At 43.2% G+C, this 22,199-nt stretch overlaps 1 protein-coding gene across 3 annotated transcripts in view; it reads right to left on the bottom strand.

The window, feature by feature from the left end:
- Positions 1 to 22,199, bottom strand: part of ESR1 (estrogen receptor 1) — a 191,183-nt gene that overhangs the window by 131,623 nt on the left and 37,361 nt on the right. For 2 of the 3 annotated variants that reach the window (XM_087817203.1, XM_087817204.1), the window contains exon 3: positions 1,836 to 1,952. In XM_087817203.1, the coding sequence (XP_087673329.1) occupies positions 1,836 to 1,952 (117 nt within the window). The remainder of the gene's footprint in view (positions 1 to 1,835; positions 1,953 to 22,199) is intronic. The other variant, XM_087817205.1, reaches the window with a different exon arrangement.

The raw sequence follows: 22,199 nt of genomic DNA, 5'->3' as shown, positions 1-22,199 counted from the left end.
CAGCAGCAAACTAATACAGATATATATTTTGCAGTAATAAATATGCATGTACAATTATATGCGTGGGCACACAGACTGGCTGTGTGCACTTAAATTATCTAGAGTCCTATTTGAAAACAGTGGGAAGACTTTTATTATGTCTTTGCATATCAAAATTTTTGTTAGGTTAAAAATGAGTGTGCATAATTTATATGTATGCAGCCAGACCGTATCTGGATATTAATTAGGAAAAACAGAATTGTTTTTATGAGGTGGGGTCAATGTGTGGGTACCCTAAAAGAAAAAAAAAATGTTTTGGACATATTCACAAATTATTATTCCAGCTTTCAGAGAGAATGTACCAGACTGGGTTTAATCTACCTACAATCACCAAAGAATATTCAACTTGGACCCCATTGTTTCAAATTGAACTTTTTACATGTAGCTGTTATGCTCCTGTCACTTATCAAGTTACCTTAAAAAGCTTCTTGTGAGTTTAATTAACCCTGACTAATTCTCCAACCATACAAAGAAAGGCGAATTCCTTAAATACTTAATCCACTTATGACTCAAAGTATCACTTTCTGAATGTGGCTGTTAAATTTTTGGAATTAATTACCCTTTAAATTCAAGCTGCTTTCTCAGTCATTCAAGACATATAGTCACACCTCACATAATACGTGGATTCAGCATTTCACCTGTTCATCAGGAGGACTTATTCCAAATGCTGTATCACAATCTCAACATGGCAGGGCTTATTTCTGACCATGGGACCCAAGAATCTTGGACCATAAGTTTCGCAACAGCCAGACGCGCCTTCCTCCTGATCTCGTCTTGGTTTCGCTCGCTTCCCCCTTTGTCCAAGTATTGATGAGCTGGAGGTTAGCTGCCCTCTATCTGCGTAATCACTACTCTTTTTCATCGCAACTTTGTTCTTCTTAACTCATCCCAAGCCTTGTCTCCTTCGGAAAGCTTTTCCCTATTGTGATCAGCAGGCAGCCCATCATCCGTCCCCCCCAATCCTTGGTCTCATCTCGAACCACTAAATGCACCCATGACCTTGTTTTAATTACACACTTCCTATGTGTTCTTTCCCTGTATTTTGAAGGCTACCCAAGACTACAAGCAGCGTTCTTCAAGACTACAGGCAACCACATTTATGAAGCACCTACCCCCAGAACCAGACCCTGAATTCCCGTACAAGAAAACTGGAAGGTTGGATACACGAGGGGACAGAAAACCGCATGTACACAACACTCACAGCCACAAAGACCCCAGTACAGGGGCTCAGATCCTGAGGGCTTGTGATTGCTCAGTGCTCAGTGCTCAGTGCTCATTTCACAGCACCCGACACCATGCTAGATGCTGAGATTATGGGAGTTGCTGAATGATTCAGCTTCTAAAGGAAAAAGCTGCCTTTAGATTGAAGTTCAAATCCCCTAAGAGATTTTTTAGATTATAAATGAGTTATTTAGCTTTCATATGTACAAGTCTCAATTTAGGGGAAGTTTATTCTCAGACCCCATTCTCTAGCATTAGCAGTATAAACAGTAACTGAAGGGTATTTCTAGAATAACTCACTAAGCAGTCTTTGTTTCCTTCCACCACCACCTCCCATACACCTTTGATTTCAAATATTATTTACATGTAAACTATAAAACACAAAATGGAATGTGAGAATTTCCAGTTCAGCCACTTCCTATTTTTTAAAATAAAATGTTATAAAAATACTTTTGTTGCACAGAAAAATAAGAATAGGAAAAAGCTTCATTAGAAGAGAAAACACTAGACCCCCGACAGTTACTGGGGTAGAAAGAGCCAGCCCGGGGTGGCGGCCACGTGCCGCCGGGACCTACCGCCTTTCATCATTCCCACTTCGTAGCACTTGCGCAGTCGGCAGGCCTGACAGCTCTTCCTCCTGTTTTTATCGATTGTGCACTGGTTGGTGGCTGGACACATGTAGTCATTATGTCCTATTAAAAGCAAGAAGGCAGAATTAATATTTTTTTCAGGAAACGGCCAGTCACTATCTACAGTGAAGCTGTCTGGAGGGTGTTTGTTAGCTCAGCCCATTTACCTAAGTCTACATTCTTACACCTCTTGGGAAAATGTCCTGAATTTAGACTGAGATGATAGGTTACTATTTTTAAATGTGTTTCCCATTTGAAAACATAAATGGGAGGAGTACACATCCCACCCCCACCCTCTATCAGAGTCTCTACCTGAGTCTCTATTTCCCATTGACCGAGGGCAAGATGCAACATGCAGCAAACGCTTGGACCCCAGGACTCTATGTTCAGCTCGGTGTAAGGGTCAATCCCAGTTAGAGCAGAGGGGAGTGGGGGCTTTATAAGAAGTGTTGGCCCCATAAAACTTGGTTCTCCATCTTTAGATATACGTGATAAAAGCCATTGTACAAACAGAAGTCAAATCAAATTAACATCTGCATTTTTCAAATGTGTAACAGGAATCAGCCAGTCAGTCAGCAGGGTTACAAACTTGTAACTTTAGTAAGAGACCACACACCGCCTCAAATATCCAGGCATAGTGTTTTCATGACTGTCCAAATTAATAGGGACAAATTGAGAAATAATAGAACCAGAAACAAGTTTATCTGGGCAGATGTAAACTCTAAGAAGAAAGTGTCTTCTTCTGATACCTCAAAGAAACTTTTAGTGTCTGGTCTCCTATGGTGTTATATACATGTTGATTTATTTTAACTCTAAGAAAATGAATTTATATTAAGCTTCAGGAGAAAATAGTCAATAACTATTTGAACCAAAAATTACTTTGATTCACTCTTTCTCCCAAAGGCCAGCTGTTTTGCAAGCCACGAGATGGGAGAGCTGAACTGGGTCAGAGGCCAGCTGACTAAATGGTGTTTGGATTGGCCATCCCTTGTAGATGTGTATCTTTATAGAACCGCATGAAATTCCTGAACTAACATGTTTAACGCATAAAATTCTCCAGATTTGTGCAAATGAATCCATCCCTTAACGAGGTGAACAACAGACTAATGTTCCTAATACAAACCTTTTGCAACAAAATTGTTTTCTCCTGCCTGAACCACATTAAAATTTAGAATTTATAAATTGGCAACAAGAAAAAATTGATAGGTACATATTTGACCCATACAATGAAAACAAATTCTTCTTAACCAAACACCATTAACAACTATTTGTAAGTCTTCAACTTATATCAGAAGAAGGAAAACAACAAATATCTTTATTTCCTAATGAGTATAACTTGGTGAAGGTATGTTATTAGTTGTTAAAGCAACTGACTTAAGTGTCTTCAAGAAGAAATGTCTATTTAAATTTTATTATTTGGTCTTGTGAAAACAGTGCATGAGAAAACCCTTCAATTGAAGTGGAGTTAATTTTAAAAAAGCAAACACTGACAGCAATGCTATGAAACACATGGCATTTTTACTGAAGGGAATGAAGACTTCTGGGTGCCTGTGACCAGAATGGCCCAAAGGTTCCTCGTGCACAGGCCTCGATGAAGCATAGAAAGTGGAAGCCAAGACGTGAGGGTCAGGCGAAGTTTCAGAGAAATAATCACAATTTTCTTTCCCACCAAAAACTAAATCTACAAGGCCTTTGGGCCAATGTAGGGCTTGAATAATAGGAGGGAGAGAGCAAAGGAAGTGAGTGAAACATACGCAGGAAACTCGAAGGGTGGGGAGAGAGGGCCTCTTCGAGCAGGACCGGCAGGTAGTGCCCAGGCCCTGGGGCACAGCTTTTCCCCAAGCTTCTCTGAGATGCTTCCTCTTGACTTCTGTCCCTCCTTTTCTTCTCATTTCTCCTCTTTGAACAATGCTGTTTTTGCATTATTACCACCCCAGAGAAAGTCTGCATTTGTTAGTTGCAAAAATAAGCAACGAGCCAATATTCAGAGATTCAAAAGAAATACGAAAACAGACGTTAAAACAGGCAGGTGAGTGTGCGGAGAGAAAGGAGCTTTGTGCCCGGGGGTGGGGATGCTAACGGAGGCGGCCCCTCTGGAAGACAGTGCGGAGGGCCCTCAGGAAATCACAAACAGAGCTACCTTATGACTCAGCAATCCCACTTCTGAGTATTTATCCAAAGGACATGGAATCAGGATATTGAAGCGATGTCTCCGCCCCCATGTTCACTGCAGCTTTATTCATAACAGCCAAGGTATGAGAACAACCTAAGTAACCATCAGTGGGTGAATGGATAAAGAAGATGGAATTTAATCAGCCTTAAAAAAAGAAAGAAATGCTGTCATCTACAACATGGATGAACCTGGAGGGTATTATACTAAGTGAAATAAGTCTTTTCCAAGGCAAAATCAATTTTCTCTGGGTCCGTCCTCACTACCTTACCCCATACCATCTTCCCCCCAGCTTATTTCGACAGTCCACTAGGCCGTGCCCTGCCTCCAGCCTTCTCCTGCCAATCATTCCCCCCATGTTGCCAGAGATTTTCTAAAACCACACACCATCACGCCACTATCTTGCTTTAATATTCTGATGGTCGCCCGGCCGGCATGGCTCAGCGGTTGAGCGTCGACCTAGGATCCAGGAGATCCGGGTTCGATTCCTGGTCAGGGCACATGCCCGGGTTGTGGCTCGATCCCCAGTGGGGGGCGTGTAGGAGGCAGCTGATCAATGACTCTCATCATTGATGTTTCTCTCTCTCTTTCTCTCTCTCTCTCTCTCTTTCTCTCCCCTCCTCTCTCTGAAATCAATAAAGGTATATTTTAAAAAATATATTCTGATGGTCATCAGAGCCCTACGGATAAAATCTAAGTGCCCTAAGATCAGCCCTTATGGCTTTTCCTAGCCTCATCTCTCGCCACTCTAAGTCCCACCCAAGTTCTGGCCCTGTCTTTCTGTCCAAACGCACCATGCTGCTCACCTCCAGGACTTCGCACACGGCCTTCTTTCTTGTAGGAATGTGATTTCCCTACTCTTGGCCCAACTGACTCCTAGTCATCCTCCACGTGTGTCAGTCCAGATGCTGGTTCCTCTAGGAAATCTTTTCTGTCCCTCCAACAATGCCTAGCATTTGTCCTGTCACGGCGCTTACTACAACAGACTCAACTGCTTGTCTCAAGCCCAGGTCACTTTATGCTTGACAAGGGCTAGACTATATCGCTCTTATTTATCACCATTTATCCTGTGCCCCTTTCGTTCTCGAGCTCATAGTAAAGCTCAACAATTATTTGTTATCTGAACAAAATGGAGTCGCTAAAGCTCTGGGGTGCCCTCATCTCTCACCCCTCACCCCTCACCCCCGGCCCCATCTGTGGAGCACAGACCTCTTGAGGGGTCAGACTGGAGTTCCACAGAGGAAGTGATGATTGAGAAGATGATTACCCTGAACAAAGCAGTGGCCGTTACACCCCAGGACCCCAAAACTCAGGTCCTCAAGAGCGAGACTTGGTCCTAAGGGTAGTGTAAGGACCATGAAACCAGGCCAGAGATAGAGAGAGAAAAAGAGAGAGAGGAAGGAAGAGAGAGAGGCGAGTCTGCTCTTCAATATTGGATGGAGCCAGACATGAGCATAAAGGAGCAGCTCTTCACAGATGCAAGGAGCCAAGAAGTAAGTAATAACGTCTTGTATTACCCACGAATCATCTCCACTATTTTGATGCCTTGCTGGTTTTCTAATATAAGTGTATTTTATGATTGTCCCCAAATAAAAACACATATTCTAATCATTTCACAGCTTGTTTTTTTATAGAGATGCTTACCTGAATTAAAATGTTTTTTCCCTCTAACATTTCGGTTATGTATTTTAATATGGCTCATTTCACTAATGATGATTTACTTTCCTAGAATTTTAACTTTTATCGAAATTCTGCTTTGACTTTTCTAAAGTTCATCCCCACGAGGTGATTAATAACTCTTCATTCATCTCTATGCTCGCCTCTCTCACCAAAGGATAGGTTTAGCTGAGAATATAATGGCTCCGTTTTATTATTTCCCAGAGAAAATTAAGATTCTTATAAATGAGTTATTAACAACATCAAAGTTTTAGTAGGGGAAGAGGCGCATCTTGACTGAAGGGTTTCCTGTACATTAGACTTTATGGACTGTTTGGTGACTGATGACAAAGTACAAAGTGTGCTACTCGTGGCTTCATGGTTAGAGATAGGGATCCCCAAATATTTGACTCAATTGTATTACATAAATCTGAACATCAATTTACCTCAATAATGCCATTCTGCGATGTAAGTGTAGAGTGTCATTTTTTTTTTAATACTTTTAAATTGTGGAATCAGAAGTTGCACTTGAACTGTGCTTTGCAACCATTTCTATCTCTAATCGACGCATTTCAAAGAGCTCCGCTGGCTTGCGACACACAGGCGGACACACACACGGATTTACTTCCTGACCAAAAACACTCGGCATATATGACATCAACTCTTATTCTGTGATTCTTTTAACAAATGAGCTCAATAAAGACAGACACAGTAGTCGGGGCGGGGGGGGGTCATTAAAATGAAGGAGAATTTTATGAGATTAGACCAAAAGCCAAGTATGAAAACTAGTATGAGATTTTGCACCATTAAGGAAGAAACACCATTTCTTAGAGCACATACGAACATTTAGCTTACTGTTCAGATTTTTAAGGCAGGGAAATGAAAATGAATTCTCAAATTAAAGATAAATTAACTCTGCAATGTTTAAGCACCCACAAATCAAATAAAAGCCAATTTTAGCTAACCTCTCTAAAAGTCTCACTGGAGGTTTCCAACAAGGTAATATTTTATTTTCAAAGTCCTATTCTTTTATACCTGCTTGGCTACTTTTATAGTCTTTTATTAAAGGTTCATTGAATATTTGTGTAAAATTAACTCATGTTTATTAGAATTCAAAGTATCCAGGGGCTGCACACAAATAGTTTAAAGTGCCATATAAGATGTCAAAATCCATATTTCTTTCTACTTCTAAGTATCAATATGTATGCACATAGAGTATGAACTACAGTTTTAAATTCGGCATAAAGTCACAAGACCCTGCACAGATTTGGTCAAAAGGAAATCGGTGACATTTTAGTTTGATCAGGAACTAAATCACCTTTAGGTGTTAAGGTCCAGAAAACATGTCGAAACATAGCTTTGAGCCTAAGCAATGAGAAGATACTAAGGATCCGCTCATGAATTTTCCAAGCTCTGGTCTGTAAACTAGTAACTACCTCGACCTGAGTGGGAGCTTCCAGCAGAGGTTCCCCCTCAGCTTGTTCATGTCACACTCATGCTCACTTCTTGTCCGGGAGGCAACTGCTTAAGCAAGTCCGACAGACATTCTCTCTACTAAGAAAACTGACCTTCTGGGTACTGAACGTGGCGTGCCAGGTGTGTGATATACATGGATTATGAGCAACAAATTGCATTAATCTCCATTTCACAGGTACAAAACTATGATAAAAGCTAGAAACCTGCTCAAAGCCACACAGCAAGCAAGTGGTAGAGATGGGTTTTGAAGCATGGTCTCCCTCATTGCAGAGGTTAAACTCTTATGTATTCTAACAACCTTCATACATGGAGGGCCCAACCTGCCCGAAGGGCAAGATCTTCACTCAGGAACTGTATCTGCCTCCCAGAGGCAATGACTGTCTACAACTGGGTGACCACTGAGTGTCCCGCTTCTTAAGAAGTGCATGCGTAAGGAAGTAAAAAGTGAGGAACTAATAGTCAATGTCACTGTCTTCTATTTACTATACCTGTGAGATAAATACCAAGAATCCAAACCAATATTGGATTCTGTGGGCAATAAATGTTCACTTAGATCACAGGGATGAGTGAAAGATCCAGCTCTCTGGGACTCGCCTGTGTGAGGAACAGAAGCCTTGCTCTCCCTCGCACACTGAGAGACATGCTGGCTTCCTTCATGATCTCCATCTACTGCAACCTTATGAGGGATGCTTTATCTTGGTCCCGCCATGAACATTCATTTACCGTGATCCCGGGGAAGAGTGCTATGGGAGTTGCCTGTTAAAGCTGAAGAAATGGTCCAAAAAGTAATGTTGTTGGGGCCCACTAGCAAAAAGGAAAGGAAGACTGGGAGAGAATCTGTTGCAGAAATGCGAGTTCAAAAGATATTTTTAATGAAAATGGAAGTGTGTGATTTTCATTTAAAAATGAAGGATTTAAAGTACTAAGAAACAAAAAACATCAGACCAAAATACATACTAATCATCTCTGAGTAGTAAAGTAGGTGAGGCAGAGAGAAGATGCGAGGCAGCTTGAAAGACCTTTGCCAAATTCTTAGGGCGAGAGGGCAGGAGGAAGTCAAATGTTCTGGCGGTTTGTGCCGGAGTGTCTTAAAAATTGTTCTTAATATTAATCAGAAAGAGGATCTGCTTTGGGGAGGGGGGAGTTGGAAGGAGAGGTGTGGAACCATTGTAAGCATGTTGTGCTGGGAATTTCAGTAGCACACCAACAAGCAAGTACCCAACAGGCTATTCTGAGGCATGGGAGTCATGTCCAAATGAAGTTGGAGATCATATGATCCAGAAATTCCATGTCTGGGTATATGCCCAAAAGAATTAAAAGCAGAGACTCAAACAGATATTTGTACACCCATGTTCATAACAGCACTGTTCACAATAGTCAACAAGATAAATGATAACACATGGTACATACATCAAATGGGATCTTACTCAGCCTTTAAAAGAAATCAAATTCTGACACATGTTAAACTTGGATGAGCCCTGAAGATATCCTAAGTAAAATAAGCCAGGCACAAAAGGACAAATACTGTATGGTTCCACTTATATGAAACACCTGGAGTAGTCAAATTCGCAGAGACAGAGCGTAGAATAGTTACCAAGAGTTGTGGGAAAGAGGAATTTGGAAACTATTGTTCAATTAGTACAGATCCTGTTAGGGGTGATAAGAAACAGCTACGGAAATGGACAGTGGTGATGGTTATCGAACAATGTGAATGTACTTAACGCCACTGAACTGTACATGTAAAAGTTATTAAAACAATAAATTTTGTTATGTCTATTTTACCATGATTTTTAAAAAATGAAGCGGAAGGTAGAGGAAGCATCTAGATGAGGCAGGGCGGGAAGGAATCCAGGCTCCCCCCCCGCAGGTTTGCACATGTGCAGATTGCCTTCTGCGTGGCTGGGCCCTGGGACCGGCTAGGAGTGCTGGCCAGGTGGTGCCACAGACCAGGACCAAGCTCGGTGACTTTAGCCCTTTATCTCATCTCGGCATCCTAACTGATAAGCTAGGTTACTGCAATGTCCACGTTATAGAAGCAGAAATTGAGACTTCAAGAGATTAATTAACTTGCTCAAGGCTACTTGGCTAGTAGGTGGCAGAGCCACGATTAAAATCCAAGTCTGTCTCACCCTCAAGCCGTTGTTCCTCCGGGAACACCACAGCAGGGTTGGCAAAGTGGAAAGAACTCCGTAACTACGGAACCAGACGCCTAAGTGTTGTTATGCTTGGAACTATAATAAAAACAGGATTCCTTAATGTAATTACTATATCATATCATTGGCAGGGTATTTCAGAAGCAGTGATATAATGATTTCCAGAAGCTAACACTCCCATGATTAAAGATATGAGAAATGAACAACCTGAAATATATTCATCAGTACATCATGGCATAACATTATCAAAACCTTCCTGGAAAACCATTCAGCACATTCCAGCATAAAACAGAGAAAGAGAAAGTAGTAGAAAGCAAGGTATTGATGAAATAAATAAGGAATTTACATTCTGTGAAATAACAATTAGTGTAATATGTTTGGAAATAAATTTTGACTCAGATATTAAAATGAATATTCTCTGATTTATAGCCAATGTAATGAGCCAAACAAAATGAAACCGAATTTGGCTGTCTCACTGAACACATTCCTGAAACTCCAGTGAGGACGCTGAGTGTGCCATGGTTTCAACAATTTCACAACCACATCTGTACATAGTGCGTACAAATAAAACGGCATGACGACCATGTGTCCCAAATTGTGTCTTCACAGCTCGTCAATTCTAGCGTAACTTATCAGTGACACCACCACCTTCAATTGGCATTTTACCTTTATTTTTAAGTGAAACAGAAATATTACTTGCATCAAAGTATATTTTTAAAGGAAAACAATTTAAAGGAGATCTAGGAAGGATAACTGTCTTGGAGATATTTTTTCCTCAATGAAAATGAAGTAAAGAGGAGATCCTCTATCCATCTGCCCTTGGCAGACCCCGGTCTGCTAAGAGTCTTGGCCAGGGCAATGACACGATCCCTCCCCCGTCCAGCCTCACTCGCCAGCTGCAAAACCACAATTGTTTTAAGCACCTGGCACAGGATCAAACCAACAGCGCCAATAAAAGGAAACATAATGCAATCAGTGACCACCATCTCATTGCACTACCTGAGACAATGAACCGTGTTCAAGAATGCCTCTTAGGGCTCAACAAGTAGCAAGTGCTGTCCCACAGCCCAAGAAAGGACTTTCCGAAATTGTCCTTCTGGGACAATAGGTAAGCATCAAAGGAGAGCAGTGTGACAATTGGTGCAATTAGCTCATTTCTAGAGCCCTCCCCTTTGCTCTGTTCAATTTTTTGCAGGGGATTTTCCAAGCTTTCTTTCCACCTGGAGTCATTTAAAGTCTGAACACTGGTGTCCAACAGCAATAAGAACAACTTCAAACTGTCCTTGTCAAAGCTGAAGCAGCGAGTAAGAGGACAATGAATGGTCAGGCGACCAGAGCAAGGGGGTAAAGCTCAGAGGTCCCGCGCAGAGCTGTGATGCGGGCCTGGGCTCCGAGAGCAGCTGACAACTACACAGCCCACCTCCGGCTGCTGGGCCACGCGGTGCCACAGGAGAGGGGAAGACACGCTTCCTAGGACCCGTGTGATGCGGAATGTGAATGCCCCTCAAGCTGCCACACCCGAAGGTTCCCTTGCAGACTTTTGGGTTTTGTCCATCTTCAGGAGCCCTCCAAAATGAACCCCCCGGCGAAGTTCCTCTCCGGCACCCTGACAGAAGTGAGGAGAGGAGGTGCAGGAGCTTCTGATTCAGTGGTCTGCTGGCGCATTTAACATGAGCTCAGTCATTCTTTTTTAAGTCCACTTCGAAAGTGAGGAAATAAACCCAAGGACAGTCAGACTTAGAAATAACTACTAGTGAACTTTCTCAACTTGAATAATAATGTGTCTTAACAAGTAAAAATAAATGGCCCTGGCCGGTGTGGCTCAGTTGGCTGGCATCATCCCATGCACTGGGAGGGCACCAGTTTGACTCCTGGTGAGGGCACATGCCTGGGTTGCAGACTTAATGCCCAGTGGGGGACGCAGCCAATAGATGTTTCTCTCTCTCCCTCTCTCCCTCTGTCTCTCCCTTTCCTTTCCTCTCTCTCTAAAAAAAAAAAAAAAAAAAAAAAAATCAATAAAAATATATTTTAAAAATTAAAATAAAATAAAGTAATTAATTAATGGATATGGGTTTCATTCATTGTATTGCCAATGAACCTTTACAGGATGGTTCTTTGAGCAAATAAAACCTATGCATAAGAAGAATTGTTTTATATTTATTTGACATATTTGCATGGCAAATTTAAGCCAAGGGAGCATAGAAAATCTCATGCAGTTTTGTAGTCCTAGTGGTTGGGGACAGTTTCTTCAACACATGCTGTAGTAGCCCTGCGGCCTGGAGAAGAGCTGTGTGACTGTTAGAGGCTCAGGAAATGAAGGGGTGGGAGGCAGAGCGGCATTAGAATCCGCATCGCTGGGCACCCAGGCGGCTCAAGTCTGGGTGGTCACACTGCCCTGCGGGGAGAACGCTCTCGGATGGGCCACTTCCCGGTGCTTGGAGGGAGATCCCTCTTTTTCCAGGGCGTTTGGGCTTCTCGGTCTCCATGCTTGTCCACATCACATTCTAGCTGATAAGAACAAGAGTCCTGAAAAATCTAGAGTTTCCTTTTCCTCTCCTGTCCAGAACTAGCCTCAGGAATGAAAATGACCTAACTGCTTGGCCTGAACAAGGGGCTGGATGTCTTGGCCCCAGGTCCTCAGCCGTAAAAGGAAAGAGGAATCTGCTGATCACCAGGACCCATTCCAGTCCCAAACTTCAAGCATTCTCTCTTCTCACTGAGACCCACCTTTCCTCTTTATCTGGCTTCTTGGGGTGCCACACTGGCATTTTTTACTGCTTCCAGAGCACTTACCTCTGCTTGTGGTCCCTGCACTAAATGGAAGGAATTCGGCTTATTGAGGGATTGTCACGGCGTCGGGAGGACTGACTTGTCCTTGAGTCCCAGGCTCCATGTGACCCTGGGTGAACCAGGCAGTCACTCTGGGCCTTTGGATACCTCCCCAGTGGCTACTCTGAGGCCCAGAGAGACAATATATATAAATGCTTGGTCAACCATAAAACTTTGTGCCAACAGAAGGTACTACTATGGACTAATATACAGCCATTAAAAATGAGACCTGTGTGTACTGATATGGAAAAATCTCTGATGTATGTTATTAAGAAAAGCTAGACACAGAATGACGTATAGAGTATAAGGCCATGTATATTACCGAAATATACATACCTATATATGTGTAATTTTTGGAAGAAACTGTTAATAGTGCTCATCTCTCGGGAAAAGAAGTGTGGATTTTGCCATGGGATCTGAAGTCCTTAACTTTTCATCTTGTGCTTTTTAACAGTTAACCATGTATAATAGCTTTTATTTTTAATACTCAAAAGAATATCTTAAAAATGTCTAACCAACACCAGCCCAGCATGAACAATGTTCATTTCTTTTCTGGTTCTGCTCCATTATCCCGCCCTGGGGTTAGTTCTCTCTGCTCTGAAATCCACAGCGTGGGCCATAAACTGAACCACCAGGACTCTGTTAAGCCAGAGGAAACGGCTATGTTTTTCTAATCAAGGCTCAGTGTGAGCTGCTTTTCAACCTTCAGGTATCGCAGCAAAGAACACCCCAACAGCAGGCAGAGGCCCCAGTCTGTTCCTGCTCCTGTCACAAAGCCATCCCGTGCATTTGTCGCTCTCCTCCTGGCAGCACCCGTTGCGTTCCGCTGACCCAAACCTCTATCTCTGACCCAAACCTCTACCCTTCATCCCAGGCCCAACTGGATAAAAGCAAGCACACGGGGTGTCTGGGCCCTGCCCAATGCATAAGAACATCGCATTTCCCCTTAGCAAGCAGGACCAACTCCAGCCAAATCTGTGTCCCCCTTGTCTTGCCTGTAAACCTAGTGGGACAAGGGGCCAGCTATGGCCAAGTGGCAGCCCTCACTTCCAGTGTCCCTTTTAGAAGCACCCTGTCCTTGGGGAAGGCAGGAGAGCACATGGCTGAGAGTACACATGGGCTCTGTGGTCTGAGCAGCCAGGCTCCATGCTGGCTTTGCTCAGTCTCCTCACGTGTATGACAGTAATTGCCAGGCTGATTTCCTAGACTTTTGTGGAAGATTAAATGACATGATGCATTTAAATCCCGGAACAGAACCTGGTATAGGGCAAGGACTCATTAAACGTTAACCACTGCTGATATTAGGTGCTAAATCTCCGGGCCGGCAGAGCTCAAATTGGTAGGCACAGCACTGAAATGACAATACCCTCAACCCAACCTATGACAACCTGTCATGTTCTTAGCAGTTAAGCAGTCCTTTTTCACCCTGAGCTAATTCTCTCCAAATCGTGTAACTTGCTAGGCTACATTTAGGCAGGCAAGTGTAAATCGTCCAAAATACTTCATCTCATCCAGAAAATTCACTCCAGTCAGCACAAGCCCAACTGTCAGAGCTGGAAACTATATGAATGCTTGAAAAAATCAAGCAAAAAATTTAAGAAAAATAGCCAATTACTCAAACTTCTTAACAAAATACATTCAAACACCTTCTTAAACAACCGAGAATTCCAACCTAATTGTCCAGGAGCATGGGAAAGTCATAACATGCCTCTATGACAAGAGCTAAAACCCAGACCAATAATTCACTGCTGGGCCTTCACATGAACACAGCTGCCTCTCCTATCAAGATAAAGGACAAAAGTTGCCCGGTCGGGCGTGGCTCAGCAGTTGAGCATCGACCTAGGATCCAGGAGATCGGGGTTCAATTCCTGGTCAGGGCACATGCCCGGGTTGCGGGCTCGAGCCCCAGTCGGGGGCGTGCAGGAGGCAGCCGATCGATGACTCTCATCATTGATGTTTCTACTCTCTCTCCCTTTCTCTCTCTGAAATCAATAAAGCTATATATATTTTTTTAAAAAGATAAAGGACAAAAGTCATCTAGAGTCCGAAGTAAGCCCCAAACTATTAAACCAATCTGACTCCAAATCCTGACTCAGCTCCCTGAATGATCCTGACTACTTACAGAGGAGAACCGGAAAGAGAAACTGTATTTTATTTATCAGAATACATTTCAAGTGTTAATTTTGGTATAATTACCTTTTTGTTTTTTATATATCTTTTTTTTTTTTTTAAATATATCTTTATTGATTTCAGAGAGAGGAAAGGAGAGGGAGAGACAGAGAGAAACATCAATGATGAGTCATTGATCGGCTACAGCCCACAACCCGGGCATGCGCCCTGACCAGGAATCGAACCCCGATTGCCTGGATCCTAGGTCGACGCTCAACCTCTGAGCCATGCCCAGACGGGCTATATATATTTATTGATTTCAGAGAGAGGAGGGAGAGAGAGAGACACAGAAACATCAATGATGAGAGAGTCATTGATCGGCCGCCTCCTACCGGCGATCGAGCCACAACCCGGGCATGTGCCCCAACCGGGAATCGAACCCTGATCGCCTGGATCCTAGGTCGATGCTCAACCACTGAGCTACACCCAGCCGGGGGGTATAATTACCTTTTTGAAATCTCTTTTGATTAATCACTTTGTGCCAGTCCAAATTCCCATCTTGCAGCGGCAATTGTAAAGGTTATTGTAAAGTTGTTTTTCTAAGTTACTACAAAATACTAGCTAGCTCAGAAGCAGAGCCCACTCTTTGGAAAGCTCTCCTAGAAAGAGATTAAATTCTTTGGTACCACTCTCAAAGGCAAAGCAAGACTGGAGATGAACTATTTAGACTCACCCCACCATAAGAAAAAGTCGACTGCAATAATTTATACACCCAACAAGTTTTCATTTAAAAAGTGTTTGCCTCTAATTCCATACTATGGAAGTTAAACACTATTTTTTTTTCTTTTTAAATATATTTTAAGTAAGGGAAGTCTAGCTAAAATTTTTGCAAAAAGAAGTGATGTAGCAGTAACAAAAATGAAAAGAACTCACTTATTCAAAGAAGTTTGAGTCTCCTCTACACAAGAAGCTATATACTTGATATCCTAAGAGACCCCAGGATGCACTGTGCCCACTCTCCGAAGCCTGACATTCTCCATAAGGCAGAGAAGCATAAGAAAGAGGCAGTTGTCCCGTCCCCAGGGATGTTGGCAAAACTCTGTCTTCTTCTGGTTTTGTAGTAGAAATGTCAACTGATTTTCAGGTGCTGGTTATAAGAAAAAAAAAATCTATGTTTAAGAAGTAAGGGGTAAAGATCAATTTAGAAGCAACATAATGAAATGTTAAAGTGTTCGCTCTGCTTAGCTTCAGGGCAGAAAGCTGTCCTAGAGGACACTCCACAGAGTCAACTGGAGGTGATGACGGCCGTGACCCTGCAGAGCGCCCGCAGTAGGTTCCGCGTGATCTCTAATTACTGCACCAACCCCACAAGGTAGGAGTCGCTGCGCATGTCTAATTGAGGAAGCGGAGGACTGGGGACATCAGGTAGAGTGGACAACAGCGGGGTATATGGCTCACAATGACGTTCTCTTCTCTGGAACAGCCCCCCACAGGGTGAGCCCTCAGGATCACCTCTGAAACAAGGCTCTGCCTCAGGCCGATGGCCATTTGGTTCAGCGGGGTGTCTCTGACCAAACCTGGGCCCATCAGAGTCCTTCCCTAGGATTTGCCAACTGGAAGAATGTCACAGGATGCGAGGTGTGGCACTGTTGCCAGTCCCGCCTCCCACCTTTGGGAAAATGCAGGTTTGCAGAGAGCATGAAGCTGGCACGCAGAGGAATCGAGGCTACGCTGGGGTCCTGACAGGCTCTGGGTCTCTGGGCCCAGGTCACCGAGGTCTGGCTGCACCCCCAGCCAAGACACTCAAGAGTCCTTCCATCAAAATTCATTCCCCAGCCCAGGCCACCCCTACCCCAAAGCTGGTATGAGAAATGAGAGGTCATAAACACATGAAATAATTTTTCTAAGGCTAAACACAGTTGATAAGCATAATAGTGATAATTAATACTTCTGTAGCGAGTTATAGCTTGTAAAGCAGTTTCTAATGTAATATTCATTTTTATTAGCTACATTTTATAAATTGTGACAAAATATGATGCAGGTTAAAAATACAAAAATGCATTGAGGGTAAAGAATCTTGTTCTATTGTCTATACTGTAAGTGATGAAAGTTGAAAAAATAGGTGAATGACAGAAAAAAAGAAATGTTAATGAACACGACTCCTTCTGGATCTGCCGACACACGGGCAGGTAGGTAGGAAGCAGACGCCCCGTGACGACCACTCCTCTGAAGGCTCCCGTAGAAGAACGTTCCCGTAACCTGACTCGGAAGCCTTTCTAGAAGAGTTCGCCTCCCTTCACTGGCCACTGAAACAAAGCCAGTTTTGGAAAACATCTCCACCAAGTCTTGCAGAGATAAATCAACCCGATCTGTTATTTCTTGGTAAATGGTTCAGTCTTTAATTTCTATTCCTGTCATTCAAATATACTAAGTATTTAAATGACTTCAGGCCGTGAACTAGAAACCAGAGCAACCCCTAACCCAGTCAGGGTCCTGCGCAAAAGGGCACCAGACAAGGTGCGACTCTGGTCTTGTTTCTGTTTAAAATGCGAAGCTACCCTCCTTAGGGGGGAAGATGAAACAGTTGAAAGTAACATATTAATTCACAAATCACACACTAAACACAGACAGGAGTGGCTCGCGAGTCCAGGTGGAGACCCGGAGCACCTCAAATTCAGTCCCCAGGCCTGTTGCTCAGGGCTCCAAATACATCATTTAAAACATTGTTTCCAAGCACCGGCCTCACTCTTCTAGTCATTCTGACTCAGCATCTCAGAGTCACCCCCTTCCTGTCCCTCACAACCCAATCTGTTGTCACTCGCCGCCAGCTCTGCTTCCGAATCAGCTGCTGCCTCTCCTGGGGCAAAGCGCTCTTTCCGCGTGGTGCGGGCGGCCCCCCTTTACCAGGCCCCAGTTCCATCCAACTTTCCTTACCTCTCACCCGGCTATCTCAGTGGTTTCTTGGCCCCAGCGTATTTCACCACGCACACACAAACTACACAAGAGCAGAGGGTCTCACTCAGGAGTACCAGCAACAGCAGCACTTTCAAAGAGCTCCCTCGCCAAAGAGATGCAACAAGGGGCTCTGAAAGAAAACGGAAAGGCCTCGAAAACATTTAAAATTAATTTGGGTCAAGGAGCTCCACCATTATGAGAGTCGGGTGAGAAAATTTAATATCTCTAAAAAGAAAATCGCTGAGTCACTCTTTTGACATTTCGAAGAGTTAATGCAACAAAATACTTTGTCTCTGCCCTGAGGCAAGAAGAAAGAGCTCTTTCTAGGGGCTCATTATCACAGGAGATGCCCTGCATCATTGCGCCTGATCTGGGGCAGCCACGAGCCCCCAATACAGAGCTCAGGACTCCTTGGGACTTCAGACGGCTCACCCCAGAAGACCAGAGTGCCAGCTCCTTGTCTCTGGGAAATTTCTATCCCAAGGACTTCTGTAAAAAAAAAAAAAGAACCATTACAGTGATTTAGTCCATTTTGGACAAAGATAACTCTTCGCTATTGATTTTTCCAGCTGCTTTAATAAGACTTTTCTGCCCTTTACCCAACTACTTTTCAGAGAAAAAAAAATACAAAATTTCTATATGAAGAAACAGGAGCAGAATGAATTGCTAGAGTTCATGTCATCAGTCGCTTTTGGTGCCGTTGGCACAGGGAGTTATGGCAAAGTGAAACGATCAAGGTCAAGATCAAGTACTGCCTCCAGACCGCTCAACGAATGCACGCAGCCCCTGTGAGCAGCACACTCTTCAGAGGGGTGCGGCCCTCACGGCAACAGAAGATGCAATGCACTCCTTTCCTGAGAGCTTGTGGTCAGGATGTGTTTTCTCAACCAGGGGACATGGAGGACCAGTACCACCATTGTCATGTCCTCAAATTTTACCCCCTTTCAAACTGATCTTTATTCTTAAACAGCCTGGGATATGCTGACTGCATAGTCCAGTGCCTGAGCCGAAAAGCTAAGACACCAAGGGGAGAAAACATTCCAACTCAAAGCTCCAGGAATGTCAGTGGCTGTCCAGCCATACTCAAATCAAAGCTGGAAAACTCTTACTAATAATAGTTGTCTTGAGTGATTAAATGTTCAGATCTTGATTGAGTGGGGACATCCTTTAGGACTATAAAGGAGACCTGTTATGTTGTGGGACTTCAGAAATCTGAAAAGGAAGCTAAGAGCTGCTGCCTCTGGACATCAGGATTGCAACTCCTCATTTCAACAGGGTTTCAGCTCTATTACCATGCAACTGTGATCAATAACCGATGACACCCAAGTCCCCCCCCCCCCCCCAAGGCTGGCTCTTCCTCCCAGGGACGTGTGGTTGGGGTAAGCAACCACTGTTTGGCCATATGACTGAAATATTTCATCCTTGCTGGTTTAGCCAGCTGCTCTCAAGACCTAGAGTCCTGGTGGTTTCATTAGCACAAGGCCTTTCACCTCCTCTGCTATAGTTTCTCAAGCATCAGAAGGAGAAATACTTTACTGGCCTCGCTATGCAATGTCTACCTGATGCAATTTCACTTGGGCTCATGAATAAGAAAATAAAAGCTGCACTTGAGTGCGAACTTGTCCTCCTGCAAACACGGAATAAAGACGTTTTGAAAATAAGGCATGAAGATATGCTAGGCACACAGCAATCTTTCTCTACTGAGGAAAGAGGAAAGAAAATAGTAATGTGGCATTCATCAGTTGCAACATGAATTTTAAAGTAATGTTTTTATTATACAAGTAAAAGATGCTTATTGTGAAAAAAATTAAAATGTAAATAGGCAAAAAAATAAAATTTAGCCATAGTTCTATCACTCAGAGATAGTCACTGTTAATATTTTTGCAGCACATATTTTCAAAGTTTGTACATACTTCTTTCCCTCTATATGTATGTGTGTGTGAATATGCATATTCATGTATGCATCTGTGTGTGTGCTTGCATGTCTGTGTGAACACACACACAAGCACATAAAAGAAAACGTTTACAAGAAACCCTTAATTCTAACTCAAACTCTGTCTCCTGTCTTGTATTCGGAAAAAGTGGCTACCTAAGCATTTTGTGAGCAGTATACGGTACACAGGGCCCTTAACAGTCATATTTCTAAGAAAAATTTATCCAAAACTAGGATTGTGACTCGCTGCCTTTACTTGGTTCAGTAAGGTGACATGAGAACAAAGGCAGGGCAGCCTCAGCCCCAAAGGTGAACTAGCACACACCCCCTCCGGCTCCTCCCTTGGATTTACAGTAAGTGAGCAAGGAACATGGCCAGGTCGGGTGGCAGAGCGAAAGAACCCATTTCTGGGATCCGAATTTCATATATTGCTATTATCTCATATGCTTACATCAGTTGCATCAACAATATCAACCTGAAGATAAAGTATTATAGAGACACAATAGGGGAAGAGAATTGAAATCCTTCAAGCACCCTGTTTGTAGTTGATAAAAGCCCATCAAGCCATTTTCTTCCTTCTCTGAGATCAGATTTACTGCCACAGTTTTAAAAATTAAAGGATGTATATCAGTTTATATTCTACTAATGGTCCCCATCATGGGAAAGTTTACATCAACTCTTGGACGTGAAAGTCTCTAATCATTATTTTAAAATAACATCTTTTCATACATACCTCAGAAATTTAAAGCCAGAAAAAAATCAAGAAAATTACAAACATAAAAATTATGGAGTCTACCTAAATACATCTTAGCTTGGGACCAACTATTTTCTTCCACATCAAATACCAAGCACATGTACCTCCATAATAGCTACGTTATATGTTACTACAGAGGAACATTTCTAGATTTCTATTAACATCACTCCCATGTCCAACTTCAAAAATAAGTTGACATAGCACATTACTCACATCCTGGAAACAATGTATTATCAACCTCTGGATACATAACAGACTTATTGCTAATGATAGTATTACAGATATGTACATGAAATAGGTTTTTAAAATATATCACTAATCGTCAAGAAAACCATGCTCTTTTAAAATGCTATATGACGCTCTACGGTACTGAACATTCAGAAGTGAGCAGCAACCACTAACAACAAATCATGGGACACTTACAATGAAGTGGAACTGTGTGCCTGGTCCCCTGGACGGGCACCAATTTAAACACCATCTCCTGCATGATGTCTTCAAGTACCTGCTTCCTCCTGTCAACTCGTAACATTAGCTTTGTCCCTTTAGACCACTTTAAGGCATCTCTTATAGTGCTGAGCTTAACTCTTCTATGGTTTAATGTGTATTCACAACCCTCTCATTTGTATACAAGCTGAGTCCTTAACTGGATTTGGGGATTTGCATCTTCCTTAGTGCTAAAATACAATGACCGTTCCATCAATATTTGTTGCATAAAAAAACCTGTTTTTAGTCCCTGAGCTCAGAGAGTTGGCCCTCTTTGAGGGGGAGGCTGTCACTGGCCCGGGGAGGTCTGTGGGCATGGACACGCGTGCTGAGGAGAGACAGACAGCACCCCCGAGAAGCCAGGTTGGGTAGTGAGAAGGGGAAAGAATGGCATGGGCCAGAAAACACAGGCCGAGGGCCAACAAATCCATGAAGGGCGGTGGGGACACAGAGCAGATTCGCTGGATAGGAATGGAGACCAGCGCAGGGGATGGCGATGGATGGGGTCGGGGGACAGGCGAGCGTGGGGCCGGCCTGCAGGAGCAGGAAGGGCGTGCTCGGGGTAATGCACATCAGAAAAAATAATAAACGAGGAAAGCATCGCCTTGGTGACTATAACATGCCATCGTGGCGCTGGTTGATAGTAGTGGCACAGGCATGTTTTATACCTTCCTATGACCTGAAGAGAAACCAGAGTATTATTATACCTTTAAATGAACTCCCTTATTAGTAAGACTGAAGTGTCAAAGGAAGAAAATAATGAATCCTGATGCTCTCAAGAACTGTAATTTATCTCCTCTGGTGGATAAAGCAAACAGTGTGCAAGCCACTTAATGAATTACACCAAAGTGGCACAGCCGTTCTTTCAAGTCATTGTGCTTCTGCCTCAGTCAGGGAAAAAGACCTTCCTGATAAATGCAGCCCAGCAGCCCAGCCCTGGGGATGATTTAAGACTCTCTCTACGCATTCACTCTGCTTCCTAATCCATGATTCTGAAACTGCCAAACAGGCCAGGCAGAGACAATACTTGTTTAGATAAAATTTAAAACCCATATATGCTTTTTCAAAGAAAATAGGGGGACCAGTATCTACTGCCCAGGAAAATTGTAATCTAGTAACAGGTGGGGGCCTGGGGTGGGGTGAGGTGCGGTGGGGTGCGGGATGGGTGGAGGGAACAAAAGGGGAGGGGCTGGAGGACACCTGTAATACTCTCAACAAGAAAATAAAATAAAAAAGAATAAAATTATCTTCTTTGTTCCTTTATTTCTTAGCAACCGGAAAGATAAATATTTTCATTTCCGCTAAAGGAAGGTGGAAATGCGGGGAGATCATAGGAGCTTTCCCTGCCACAGCCTCTTCAAAAGCAAAGCATTTCTTTCCTTTAAAAATATCGAATCTGCTCTGTAACTCACATGCGAGTGGAGCATTAAAGTAACAGCAAGAAAAAGTTGTACAAAGTGGGTGGTGGGCTTATGAAATAGATTTTTCCTGCCCGTTGTGATGTTTTCTGGTCAAAAAAGCCAGGCAATCAGGTTACAGCGTAGCCTGTACACACAGTCCTGAAAGGGGAAAGTAAAATATAGGGTTCAGAGGTGCGCAGCCTACACCCCAAAGTATCCTTTTCTTTGAATGAGCACCAGCGAAGCAGGCCATTCGCTTTTTAAAAGATACAGCACATTAAAGGTATTAACAGCAGCTTTCTACGAAGGAGAGACACTCAGGCAGGACTAGGCCACGGGCCGCCATTGGCAGGTCCGGTAAACACAAAGTCAGCACACTATTTTGAGGGCTA

This window comes from Miniopterus natalensis, chromosome 5 (assembly GCF_054644295.1).
Source record: "Miniopterus natalensis isolate mMinNat1 chromosome 5, mMinNat1.hap1, whole genome shotgun sequence".
Taxonomy (NCBI): domain Eukaryota; kingdom Metazoa; phylum Chordata; class Mammalia; order Chiroptera; family Miniopteridae; genus Miniopterus; species Miniopterus natalensis.
The sequence above is the reverse complement of the archived record's forward strand: the minus strand, read 5'-3'. Positions and strand labels throughout refer to the sequence as shown.